Source organism: Cervus elaphus, chromosome 30 (genome assembly GCF_910594005.1).
Source record: "Cervus elaphus chromosome 30, mCerEla1.1, whole genome shotgun sequence".
In the NCBI taxonomy this organism is placed as follows: Eukaryota; Metazoa; Chordata; class Mammalia; order Artiodactyla; family Cervidae; genus Cervus; species Cervus elaphus.
In genome coordinates, this window is record NC_057844.1 from 67,800,190 (window position 1) to 67,814,200 (window position 14,011).

The 14,011-nt window shown below is 42.1% G+C and overlaps 1 protein-coding gene across 1 annotated transcript in view; it reads left to right on the forward strand.

Moving 5' to 3' along the window:
• LOC122687098 (ATP-binding cassette sub-family C member 4-like) overlaps window positions 1-14,011 on the forward strand; it is a 324,734-nt gene that overhangs the window by 88,086 nt on the left and 222,637 nt on the right. Inside the window, exons 5-7 of the mRNA XM_043892538.1 lie at window positions 59-148; window positions 8,253-8,416; window positions 9,561-9,686. Coding sequence (XP_043748473.1) covers window positions 59-148; window positions 8,253-8,416; window positions 9,561-9,686 — 380 coding nt within the window. The remainder of the gene's footprint in view (window positions 1-58; window positions 149-8,252; window positions 8,417-9,560; window positions 9,687-14,011) is intronic.

Below are 14,011 nucleotides of genomic sequence, written 5' to 3' on the forward strand. Positions count from 1 at the left end.
ATGTAGGAATTTGTATCAACACAGGAATCCAATTCTCTGTGTCCCTCTCTTATTTCAGACCCTTCGCCTGAGTAACTCGGCCATAGGGAAGACCACCACGGGCCAGATAATCAACCTGCTGTCCAACGATGTGAACAGGTTTGACAGGGTAAGTGCCCAAGGGATCCTCTTTCATTTCTCACTGGGTTCAGCTTTTTGGGAGCCAAGTGCTAGGGTTTGGTGTCAGCCAGGGTTTGTTGAGAACCTAAGGTAAGGGTTGTCGTTATCCAGCTCTCATCTCTTCTGTGTGCAAATTACATGTAAAAATATGTATTGTCCTGTGGATTCGAACTTTGTTTTTCTAATACTAGATAGGCAGTAGTGTTCTTTCCCAGCTTTGTTAGTGTCCCTAAAGGTCCTCCTGGTGTAGCCCTTCTTGGCACATGCTGTCAGTGTTGCTGAACTGTCTTCCTCCTCCTCTAGATTATGAAGGCCTGGTGGGCAGGGATTGTTATTTCCCCTGTGCCCTGTTCAGTGCTGCTGCACAGGAAGCCTGTGAGGAATATGCCAAGAAGCTGGTCTCCAGACGGACTCAACTTCCTGTCAGTTGTCAACCCCACCCTCTTTTTTTTTTCCCCTCACACTTACCTTATCACTATGTGGTACTTTTTTCCACTGTTTCCGCATCAATTTGCCATGAAGTGATGGGACCAGATGCCAAGATCTTAGTTTTCTGAATGTTGAGTTTTAGGCCAACTTTTTCACTATCTTCTTTCACTTTCATCAAGAGGCTCTTTAGTTCTTCTTCACTTTCTCCTTAATTGTGGTATCATCTGCATATCTGAGATTATTGATATTTCTCCCGGCAATCTTGATTCAGTCTTGTGCTTCATCCAGTCCAGCATTTCTCTTGACGTACTCTGCATATATTTTTGGGCTCCAAAATCACTACAGATGGTGACTGCAGCCATGAAACTAAAAGATGCTTGCTCCTTGAAAGAAAACCTATGACCAAACTAGACAGCATATTAAAAAGGAGAGGCATTACTTTGCCAACAAAGGTCCATCTAGTCAAGGTTATGGTTTTTCCAGTAGTCATGTATGGATGTGAGAGTTGGACAACAAAGAAAGCTGAGTGCCAAAAAATTGATGCTTTTGAACTGTGGTGATTGAGAAGACACTTGAGAGTCCCTTGGACCACAAGGAGATCCAACTAGTCCATCCTAAAGGAAATCAGCCCTGGGTGTTCATTGGAAGGACTGATGCTGAAATTCTAATACTTTGGCCACCTGATGGGAAGAACTGACTCATTTGAAAAGACTGTGATGCTGGGAAAGATTGAAGGTGGGAGAAGAAGGGGACAACAGAGGATGAGATGGTTGGATGGCATCACCGACTCAATGAACATGAGTGTGAGAAACTCCAGGAATTGATGATGGACAGGGAGGCCTGGTGTGCTGCAGCGCATGGGGTTGCAAAGAGTTGGACATGACTGAGAGACTGAACTGAACTGAACTGAATGCAGTACTAGGATGCAATCTCAAAAACGACAGAATGATTTCCATTCATTTCTAAGGCAAACCATTCAATATCACAGTAACCCAAATCTATGCCCTGACAAGTAATGCTGAAGAAGTTGAATCTGAACAGTTCTATTAAGACATACAAAACCTTCTAGAACTAACACCCAAAAAAGATGTCCTCTTCATTACAGGGGACTGGAATGCAAAAGTAGGAAGTCAAGAGCTACCTGCAGTAACAGGCAAAATTGGCCTTGGAGTACAAAATGAAGCAGAGCAAAGGCTAACAGAGTTTTGCCAAAGGAACACATTGGTCATAGCAAACACCCTCTTTCAAAAACACAAGAGAAAACTCTACACATGGACATCACCAGATGGTCAATACCGAAATCAGATTGATAATATTCTATGCAGCCAAAGATGGAGAAGCTTTATACAGTCAGCAAAAAAAGACTGGGAGCTGACTGTGGCTCAGATCATGATCTCCTTATTGCCAAATTCAGACTTAAATTGAAGAAAGTAGGGAAAACCACTAGACAATTCAGGTATGACCTAAATCAAATCCCTTATGATTATATAGTGGATGTGACAAATAGATTCAAAGGATTAGATCTGATAGACAGAGTGCCTGATGAACTATGGATGGAGGTTTGTGACATTGTACAGTGAAGACCATTTGCAAGAAAAAGAAACGCAAAAAGGCAGAATGGTTGTACACTGACATTGTGCAGTGAAGACCATATGCAAGAAAAAGAAATGCAAAAAGGCAGATGGTTGTTTGACGAGGCCTTACTAATAGCTGAGAAAAGGAGAGAAGCTGAAGGCAAAGGAGAAAAGGAAAGATATAACCATTTGCATGCAGAGTTCCAAAGAATAGCAAGGAGAGATAAGAAAGCCTTCCTCAGCAATCAATGCAAAGAAATAGAGGGGGAGAGTGTCGTGTCCCGAGCAGGCCTCGGGGCGGCACTCTGGCCCCCCCCCCCCCAAAAAAAAAGAAATAGAGGAAAACAGTATAGACTGGGAAAGACTAGAGATCTCTCCAAGAAAATCAGAGATACCAAGGGAACATTTCATGCAAAGATGGGTTAGATAAAGGACAGATATGGTATGGACCTAACAGAAGCAGAAGATATTAAGAAGAGATGATAGGAATACACAGAAGAACCGTACAAGAAAGATCTTCATGATCCAGATAATCACAATGGTGTGATCACTCATCTAGAGCCAGACATCCTGGAATGTGAAGCCAAGTGGACCTTATGAAGAATCACTACAAACAAAGCTAGTGGAGGTGATGGAATTCCAGTTGAGCTATTTCAAATCCTGAAAGATGATGCTGTGACAGTGCTGCACTCAATATGCCAGCAAATCTGGAAAACTCAGCAGTGACCACAGGACTGAAAAAAGTCAGTTTTCATTCCAACCCCAAAGAAAGTCAATGCCAAAAAATGTTCCAGCTACCACACAATTGCATTCATCTCATACGTTAGCAAAGTAATGCTCAAAATTCTCCAAACCAAGCTTCAACAGTCCGTGAACCATGAATTTCCAGATGTTTAAGCTGAATTTAGAAAAGGCAGAGGAACCAGAGATCAAATTGCCAATATCCGTTGGGTCATAGAAAAAGCAAGAGAGTTCCAGGAAAACATCTACTTTTGCTTTATTAACTGCGCCAAAGCCTTTGACTGTGTGGATAACAAAAAACTGTGGAAAATTCTTAAAAAGATAGGAATACCAGACCACCTTACCTGCCTCCTGAGAAATCTGTATGCAGGTCAAAAAGCAACAGTTCGAACTGGACATGGAACAATAGATTGGTTCCAATTGGAAAAGGAGTACATCAAGGCTGTGTATTGTCACCCTGCTTCTTTTATTTATGTGTAGAGTACATCATGCAAAATGACAGGCTGGATTAAGCACAAGTTGAAATCAAGATTGCTGGGAGAAATATCAATAACCTCAAATATGCAGATGATAGCACCCTTATGGCAGAAAGTGAAGAAGAACTAAAGAGCCTCTTGATGCAAGTGAAAGAGAAGAGTGAAAAAGTTGCCTTAAAACTCAACATTCAAAAACAAAGATCATGGCATCTGGTCCCATCACTTCACAGCAAATAGACGGGGTAACAATGGAAACAGTGACAAACTTTATTTTCTTGGTCTCCAAAATCACTGCAGATGGTGACTGCAGCCATAAAATTAAAAGACATTTGCTCCTTGGAAGAAAAGCTATGACCAACCTAGACAGATTATTAAAAAGTAGAGACATTACTTTACCAACAAAGGTCTGTCTAGTCAAAGCTATTGTTTTTCCAGCAGTCATGTATGGATGTGAGAGTTGGACTATCAAGAAAGCTGAGCCCTGAAGAATTGATGCTTTTGAACTGTGGTATTGGAAAAGACTCTTGAGAGTCCCTTGGACTACAAAGAAATCCAACCAGTCAATAGTGAAGGAAATCAGTCCTGAATATTCATTGGAAGGACTGATGCTGAAGCTGAAACTCCAATTCTCTGGCCACCTGATGGGAAGAACTGACTCATTTGGAAAGACCGTGATGCTGGGAAAGATTGAAGGCGGGAGGAGAAGGGGACGTCAGAGGATGAGATGGTTGGATGGCATCACAGACTCAATGAACAGGAATATGAGCAAGCTCTCGGATTTGCTGATGGACATGGAAGCCTGGAGTGCTTCAGTCCTTGGGGTTGCAAAGAGTCAGACATGAATGAGTGACTGAACTGAATGAAGATAATGGAGACCTCCTTCAAAAGGTCCCATGTATGCACTGCCACAGTCAGTGTCCCCAACCCTGTAGCAGGCCAGAGCCAACCCATGCCTCTGCCAGAGGCTCCTGGACACTCACGGGGAAGTCTGGGTCAGTCTCTTGTGGGGTCACTGCTCTTTTCTCCTTGGTCCTTGTACACGCACAAGGGTTTTTTTTTTTCCCTGCCCTCCAAGAGTCTGTTTCCTCAGTCCTGTGTAACTTTTAGCGGCCCTATGGTGGGGTTAATGGCGACCTCCTCCAAGATGGCTTATTCCATACCCAGGTCTGGTGCACCCAGAGCCCCTGCCCCTGTGGCAGGCCACTGCTGACCCATAACTCTGCAGGAGACACTCAAACACTCAAAGGCAGGTACTGGCTCAGTCTCTGTGCCAGTCTCCTGGTGTGCATAAGATTTTGATGGCCACAGGACTGGAAAAGGTCAGTTTTCATTCCAATCCCAAGGAAACTCAATGCCAAAGAATGTTCAAACTACCACACAGTTACACTCATCTCACACACTAGTAAAGTAATGCTCAAAATTCTCCAAGCCATGCATCAACAGTATGTGAATGGTGAACTTCCAGAAGTTCAACCTGGATTTAGAAAAGGCAGAGGAACCAAATTGCCAACATCCGTTGGATCATAGAAACAGCAAGAGAGTTCTAGAAAAACATCTACTTCTGCCTTATTGACTATTCCAAAGACTTTGACCATGTGAATCACAACAAACTGTGGAAAATTCTTCAAGAGATGGGAATATCAGACTGCCTGACCTGCCTCCTGAGAAATTTTATGCAAGTCAAAAAGCAAGTTAGAACTGGACATGGAACAAGAGCCTGGTTCCAAATTGGGAAGGGAGTGCATCAAGGTTGTATGTTGTCACCCTGCTTATTTGACTTATATTCAGAGTACTTCAAGCGAAATGCTGGGTTGGATGAAGCACAAGCTGGAATCAATCTCCTGTTGCCAGGAGAAACATCAATAACCTCAGATATGCAGATGACAGCACCCTTATGGTAGAAAGTGAGGAAGAACTAAAGAGCCTCTGATGAAAGTGAAAGGGGAGAGTGAAAAAGTTGCTTAAAACTCAATATTCATAAAACGAAAATCATGACACCTGCTCCCATCACTTCATGGCAAATAGACAGGGTAACAATGGAAAGTGTTAAAGTGGCAGGCTTTATTTTCTTGGGCTCCCAAATCACTGCAGAGGGTGACTGCAGCCATGAAATTAAAAGACACTTGCTCCTTGGAAGAAAAGCTATGACCAACCCAGACAGGATATTAAAAAGCAGAGATATCAAAGGACCTTTTCGGACAAAGGTCCTTGTAGTCAAAGCTATATTTTTTCCAGTAGTCATGTATGGATGTGAGAGTTGGACTATCAAGAAAGCTGAGTGCAAAGAATTAACACTTTCAAACTGTAGTGCTGGAGAAAACTCCTTAGAATCCCTTGAATAGCAAGGAGATCAAGCCAGTCAATCCTAAAGGAAATCAGTCCTGAATGTTCATTGGAAGGACTGATGCTGAAGCTGAAACTCCAATACTTTGGCTACCTGATGGGAAGAACTGACTCATTGGAAAAGACACTGATGCTGGGAAAGATTGAAGGCGGGAGGAGAAGGGGACGACAGAGGATGAGGTGGTTGGATGGCATCACCAACTCAATAGATATGAATTTGAGTAAACTCCAGGAGTTGGTGATAGACAGGGAGGCCTGGCGTGCTATAGTCCATGGGGTCACAAAGAGTGAGACACCACTGAATGACGGAACTGGACAGAAATCTCTTCAAGAAAATTAGAAATACCAAGGGAATATTTCACGGAAAGATGGGCACAATAATCGACAGAAATGGTATGGAGCTAACAGAAGGAGAACATATTAAGAAGTGGTGGCAAGAATACACAGAAGAACTGTACAAAAAATATTTTAATGACACAGATAGACATGATAGCATGATCACTTACCTCAAGCCAAACATCCTGGAGTATGAAGTCAAGTGGGCCTTAGGAAGCACCATTACTAACAAAGTTAGTGGGCATGATGGAATTCCAGTTGAGCTATTTTAAATCCTAAAAAATGATGTTGTTAAAGTATACACAAAATGCCAGCAAATCTGGAAAACTAAGCAGCGACCACAGGACTGGAAAAGGTCAGTTTTCATTCCAATCCCAAAGAAAGGCAATCTCAAAGAATGTTCCAAGTACCACACAATTGCACTCATTTCACATACTAGCAAGGTAATGCTCAAGATCCTTCAATCTAGGCTCCAACAGTACAGGAACAGAAAAATTTCAGGTGTATAAGCTGGATTTAGAAAAGGCAGAGGAATTATAGATCAAATTGCCAACATTCCTTGGGTCATAGAAAAAGGAAGGGAATTCCAGAACATCTACTTCTGCTTCATTAACTACGCTAATGCCTTTCACTGTGTGGATCACAATAAAATGTGGGAAATTCTTTAAGAGATGGGAATACTAGACTACCTACTTGCCTCCCAAGAAACCTGTATGCAGGTCAAGAAGGAAGAGTTAGAACTGTGCTTAGAATAATGGACTGGTTCCAAATGAGGAAAGGAATATGTCAAGACTGTATATTGTCACCATGCTTATTCAGCTTTCATAGAGAGTACATCATGTGGAGTCCTGGGCTGGGTGAAGCTCAAGCTGGAATCGAGATTGCTGGGAGAAACATCAATAACCTCAGATGTGCAAATGACACCACCCTAATGGCCGAAAGTGAAGAGGAACTAAAAAGCCTCTTGATGAAGGTGAAAGAGGAGAGTTAAAAAGCTGACTTAAAACTCAACATCCAAAAAACTAAGATCATGGCATCCAGTCCCATCAGTTCATGGCAAATAGATGGGGAAACAATGGAAACAGTGACTCACTTTGTTTTCTTGGGCTCCCAAATCACTGTAGATGGTAACTGTAGCCATGAAATTAAAAGACGCTTGTTCCTTGGGAAAAAAATGTTATAACAAACCTAGATAGCCTATTAACAAGGAGAAACATCACTTTTCTGATAAAGGTCCATGTAGTGAAAGCTATATATATTTTTTTCACTAGTCTTATATGGATATGAGAGTTGGACCATATCATGAAGTCTGAGTGCCAAAGAATTAATACTTTCAGACTGTGGTGCTGGAGAAAACTCCTGAGAGTCCCTTGGATAGGAAGGAGATCAAACTAATCAATCCTAAAGGAAATCAACCCTGAACATTCAGTGGATTGACAGATGGTGAAGCTGAAGCTTTAATCCTTTGGCCACATGATGTGAAGAGTTGACTCACTGGAAAAGACCCTGATGCTGGGAAAGATTGAGGGCAAGAGGAGAAGGGGACAAAAGAGGATGAGATGGTTGGATGGCATCACTGTCTCAATGGACATGAGTTTGAGCAAGCTCCTGGAGATGGTGAAGGACAGGGAAGCCTGGTGTGCTGCAGTCCATGGGGTCACAAAGAGTCAGAAATGACTAAGTGATGAACAACAATAACTTCTCTTTCAGTTATTCATTCATCAGACATGAAGTCAGGTTTCAGGGATGAATAAGGTTTAGTTTCTGCCCTAGAGATGTCAAAGCCCATCAGGGAGGTAAATACACAATTCATTATTGGAGGGAGTGATAGGTACGTAATGTAGACTTTCCTGGGGTTGCAGGGAGCCCCAGGGAAAAAGGCGTTTGAATTTTTGGACACAGAGAGAGTTTAGGGATGCCCTGAGATAATCTGCATTGTTGACAAAATCAACATTTTCCTTCCAGTGTGCCTGTCTGCTTCTCCCTGGACGTCCCTGAACCCAGCCTTGTGCTACCCCAGAACAGCATCATCTGGGGAGGATGCTTCTATTTCTGCTTCAGCAGGTTTAAAACCCATTGAGATCATTTCTATTTAGGTTCCTGTCTCTTCTTTCAGAGTAGATTGTTTCTAAATTGTGTGCTTATGGTTTTGCTTTTATACAGTTCTAAGAAGACTTTGTCTTTTTCTTTTAAGGTAACGATACGCTTGCACATCCTGTGGATTGGGCCACTTACGGCTATCACAGTGATCATCCTGCTCTGGATGGAAATAGGACTATCATCTCTTGCTGGGATGGCACTCCTCATTATTTTTATGCTTTTGCAAAGCTTCTCTGGGAAGTTGTTTTTATCACTCCGGTAAGAGAAACACTGGTTTAAAAAAATAGATGATATGTACTTGGTGAATCCACAGTCCATGCTTCTGTTAAACAACAACAACAACAACTTTCTCTGATCTCTTTTTTTGCATGTGTTGTAGACCATTCAGGCTTAGCTAGTGGAGGCTCCATCCTTAAATCAAAGACTGATCTTGAAGGGGGAAAGACGAAGCCATTTCCTGGCTCTTCCTGGAATTGTACTTGAATAAGTATAGTGTCTGTAAGCAGAATTTACCTAAGTCCAAGTTATTTAAACATTATTAAATAGTAATCATCCTTTAGGCCCAATTCAGGCTGCATATATTTTTGCTATGCTTGTCTTAGGATCATTTTCAGTTATTTAAGTTCATATCTTGTTTTTAATTCACTGTTTGCATTAAGTTATCAGAACTCCAAGGGCGTAAAGACATAAATTTATAAAGCCCCACAGTACCAGCAGCTTATGTGATAAAAGAGTGTCTAGTGATGAAGGGCCTAATGGTGATGAGTTAGACTTGAAGCATATATCAGGGGATTGGAGGTGTGTTGTTCAGATTGTCAGGTGATGGAGATGTTGTGCTGTTTGAAGCACGTTGAGCTCCTTTCTTTTCTTTTTTTGGTGACTTTATGCATGTTATTTTTCTCTGCTTGGAATTTCATTTCTTATCTTTACCACAGAAAGATGTTCCTTATCCTTTGAGGCCCTGTTTGAGTGCTACCAGATTTCTGAAGCTTTTCTTGCTCTCCTTACCCAGTTGAATTCACAGCTCCATCTTTTCTGCTCTCCAGCACTTTAATCCTACTTTATTATAGCACATTGTCTTTCCATTAGATTTGGGTGTCTTCTGCCTTCCCTACCTGACCACAACCTCCTTGGGCAGGTGGTTTGTACCTGACTTACTTCAGGTCTTCCTTAGCCAATACTGCAAGTTCTCCAAGTTATTTGTTGAATTGGGCTGAGTGGTTGACTTCCTAATTGAAATCTTCCTCCGTTTGTACTTTGAGTAGGACCTGCCTGTGTTGTCAGCTTAGGAGAGCTGTAGGAAATCATTTGATCCCTGGTCTCTGACTGTGCCACCGCTGCTGTCGGTAAGGAAATTTTTGCTGTGATCACTAAGGCTCATCTCTCACATTTGTTCCCTTAGGAGTAAGACTGCAGCTTTCACAGACACCAGGCTCAGGACCATGAATGAAGTTATAACTGGCATCAGAACAATAAAAATGTATGCTTGGGAAAAGTCATTTGCAGAGCTTATTACCAGATTGAGAAGGTAACTTTCTGTATATGTCAAACCACCGTTCATACTTTTTTATTTCCTGTTTTTAATGAATGGTTTAAAGGTATTACTGTTCTTTTATTTACCATCCTCCTAAAGGAAAAAAAAATATATGCTTCTTTCTTATATAGAAATGAAATTTCACATATTAATACCCCAAATCCCAAGGAAGCAATGATCCTAAGATGTTAGTATTTGAGTTGATGATATTTAAACTAATACTACAATGTTTTAGTAAGTATGTTAATATAGAACAAATGGGAAGATTGTAGAGATTGGGTATATTTGTATTGGGCCAAACTTTATGAATCAGTATTTTTTATTCCAAACAGAGCCATGAAAATACCTTTCCTTTTGAATTTGCTTTAGGTTTATAGAAATTTTTTCCATCTTTCATTTAAATATCTGACAAGTGTTTATACTCAAGCACAAGGTATTCATAATTCTCTGGCTGCACCCTGTTACCTCTCACCTTTGCACCTTTGTGAGGGCCCCTCCCTCTGCTGGGAATACACTATCTCATCTTCCTTCTTCTCTGGCTTCCACCAACCCTAACTGACTCCCACTCATCTTCTCAGGGTCCATGTATGTGTGAATTGCCCTGACTTTACTGCTCTGGGTTACACATCTCTGCTCTGTGCTCCCTTGGGGGTCATGCTGACTGCCTCTGTCTAATGTCTTGATGGACATGTGAAATCTTAGTTCCCTGACTAGGGATCAAACCATGGTTGCTGTGTTAAAAGCACAGAGTCTTGGAGGAGCCAAGGTGGTGGAGGAATAGGACGGGGAGACCACTTTCTCCCCTACAAATTCATCAAAAGAACAATTGAACGCTGAGCAAACTTCACAAAACAACTTCTGATCGCTAGCAGAGGACATCAGGCGCCCAGAAAAGCAGCCCATTGTATTTGAAAGGAGGTAGGACAAAATATAAAAGATAAAAAAGAGACGAAAGAGCTAGGGACGGAGACCTGTCCTGGGAAGGGAGTCTTAATAGACGAAGTTTCCAAACACCAGGAAACCCTCGCACTGGCGGATCTGGGGGAAGTTTTCGAATCTCGGAGGGTAACCTAACTGGGAGGAAAAATAAATGAAACCCACAGATTACGTGCCTAAAAGCAACTCCCAGCAGAAAAGTACCCCAGATGCCTGCATCCACCACCAGCAAGTGGGAGCAGAACGGAGAGGAGCGGGCGGCATTGCTTAGGGTAAGGACTGGCCCAAATGCCCTGAGAGCAAGTGGAGGGAACTTTCGTGAGATAACAACTTAAACTGTGGGATAGCAAGAGAGAGAGAGAAAATTAACCGGCCCAAACACACTGCTGGCAGTTCGCAGAACAAAGGAACTGAGCAACTCCAGAGAAGAGCTAGCTGGCAGCAGACCGGCCCATCCCCCCCAGAGGCAGGAGGCAGGGGAGGGGAAAGGGGCAAACTCAGCCCCAGAGACGGCATCCCCTACCACATTGCAAACAGGCCTCCAGTTTCTAACCAAAGACTTCCTGAGATTCTGGATGGTCAACATCCACCGGGAGGGTCATGGCTAAACACAAGGCTCACGCATGCGACTGGCGTGCGTGGAAACTGAAGCTGGAACCGCGGAGGGGAGAAGGCGCAACGCACCCAGGGAGAGTGTGCCTGTCAAGCTCCTGGCTGCCTGAGCTGCTCGGGTGGGGGAAGGCATAAAATGCAGGCACAACTGAGTCCGTGCTTTTGTGGAGTACCTGAAAACTGGAACCACACGCAACTCAGGGCACACTCCATATAGAGCAGCGGGGAGCCTGAGCAGTGTAAACGGGGAAAGCACACACCCGTGAGTGGGGGGCAAACCCAGTGTGGCCGGAACACTGCGAGTGCTACCCACACAGAGCAATAGCTGTCTGCAGAGCCCCTCCCTCCCCCCAGCAGGACTGAACTAGCGAACCTGAATAAGAGACCACCTCCACCCGCCTGTGTCAGGGCAGAAATTAGACACTGAAGAGACTGGCAAAAAGGGAACCGCTTCAGAAGGGACCGGTGCAACAGATTAAAATCCCTGTAGATAACACCGACTATATCAGAAGGGGCCTATAGATATCGAGAAGTGTAAGCTGGAATGAGGGGCTATCTGAAACTGAACTGAACCCACACTGACCGCAACAGCTCCAGAGAAATTCCTAGATATATTTTTACCTTTTATTTTTTAATTAAAAATTTTTTTCTTTTCTTTTCTTTTTTCTTTTTTCTCTTTTATTTTCTTTTAAAATTCCCTATCACTCCCCCATTACTCCTTAACTTTCATTTTCATATATTTTTACTATTTTTTTAATTAGGAAATTTTTTTTTCTTTTTTTTTCTTTTTCTCTTATTTTCTTTTAAAGTCCTCTATTACTTCTCTATTACTCCTTAATTTTCATTTTCATTTCACTATAACCTTGCAAAAAAAAAAAAAGGGAAGCCCTATTTTTAAACTGAACTTCATATATATTTCTAAAATTTTTTGTGTTTTTGTTTTTAATATTGTATTTTTAAGAGTCTAACCTCTACTCTAGATTTTTAATCTTTGTTTTTCAGTATGTGATATAAATTTTGGGCATTTAAGAATCCAATATTCAGTTCCCATTTTTATTCAAGAGTGTGTTGATTACTCTCTCCCAGTTTTGACTCTCCATTATATACCTCAGAACACCTCTATTTCCTCCCTTCCCCTTCTCTTCCCAATCCAATTTTGTGAATCTTTGTAGGTGTCTGGGCTACGGAGAACACTTTGGGAACACAGAACTGGGTAGATCTGTCTCTCTTCTCTTGAGTCCCCCTTTTTCTCCTCCTGTTCATCTCTATCTCCTTCCTCCCTCTCCTCTTTTTCATGTAACTCTGTTAACCTCTCTGGGTGTCCCTCATGGTGGAGAATCTTTTCACCATTAACCTAGAAGTTTCATTATCAGTGCTGTATAGTTGGAGAAGTCTTGAGACTACTGGAAGAATAAAACTGAAATCCAGAGGCAAGAGACTTAAGCCCAAAACCCGAGAACACCAGAAAACTCCTGACTACACGGAACATTAAGTAATAAGAGACCATCCAAAAGCCTCCATACATACACTGAAACCAACCACCACCCAAGAGCCAATAAGTTACAGAGCAAGACATACCAAGCAAATTCTCCAGCAACGCAGGAACATAGCCCTGAGTGTCAACATACAGGCTGCCCAAAGTCACACCCAACACATAGACCCATCTCAAAACTCATTACTGGACACTCCATTGCACTCCAGAGAGAAGAAATCCAGTTCCACGCACCAGAACACTGACGCAAGCTTCCCTAACCAGGAAACCTCGACAAGCCAATCGTCCAACCCCACCCACTGGGTGAAACGTCCACAATAAAAGGAACCACAGACCACCAGAATACAGAAAGCCCACTCAAGACACAGCAATCTAAACAAGATGAAAAGGCAGAGAAATACCCAACAGGTAAAGGAACATGAAAAATGCCCACCAAGTCAAACAAAAGAGGAGGAGATAGGGAATCTACCTGAAAAAGAATTTAGACTAATGATAATAAAAATGATCCAAAATCTTGAAAACAAAATGGAGTTACAGATAAATAACCTGGAGACAAAGATTGAGAAGATGCAAGAAATGTTTAACAAGGACCTAGAAGAAATAAAAAAGAATCAATTAAAAATGAATAATGCAATAAATGAGATCAAAAACACTCTGGAGGGAACCAAGAGTAGAATAACGGAGGCAGAAGATAGGATAAGTGAGGTAGAAGTAAAATGGTGGAAATAAATGAAGCAGAGAGGAAAAAAGAAAAAAGAATCAAAAGAAATGAGGACAACCTCAGGGACCTCTGGGACAATGTGAAACACCTCAACATTCGAGTCATAGGAGTCCCAGAAGAAGAAGACAAAAATAAAGGCCATGAGAAAATACTCGAGGAGATAATAGCTGAAAACTTCCCTAAAATGGGGAAAGAAATCGTTACACAGATCCAAGAAACCCAAAGAGTCCCAAACAGGATAAACCCAAGGTGAAACACCCCAGGACACATATTAATCAAATTCACAAAGATCAAACACAAAGAACAAATATTAAAAGCAGCAAGGGAGAAACAACAAATAACACACAAAGGGATTCCCATAAGGATAACAGCTGATCTATCAATAGAAACCCTTCAGGCCAGAAGGGAATGGCAGGACATGCTTAAACTAATGAAAGAGAATAACCTACAACCTAGATTACTGTATCCAGCAAGGATCTCATTCAGATATGAAGGAGAATTCAAAAGCTTTACAGACAAGCAAAAGCTGAGAGAATTCAGCACCACCAAACCAGCTCT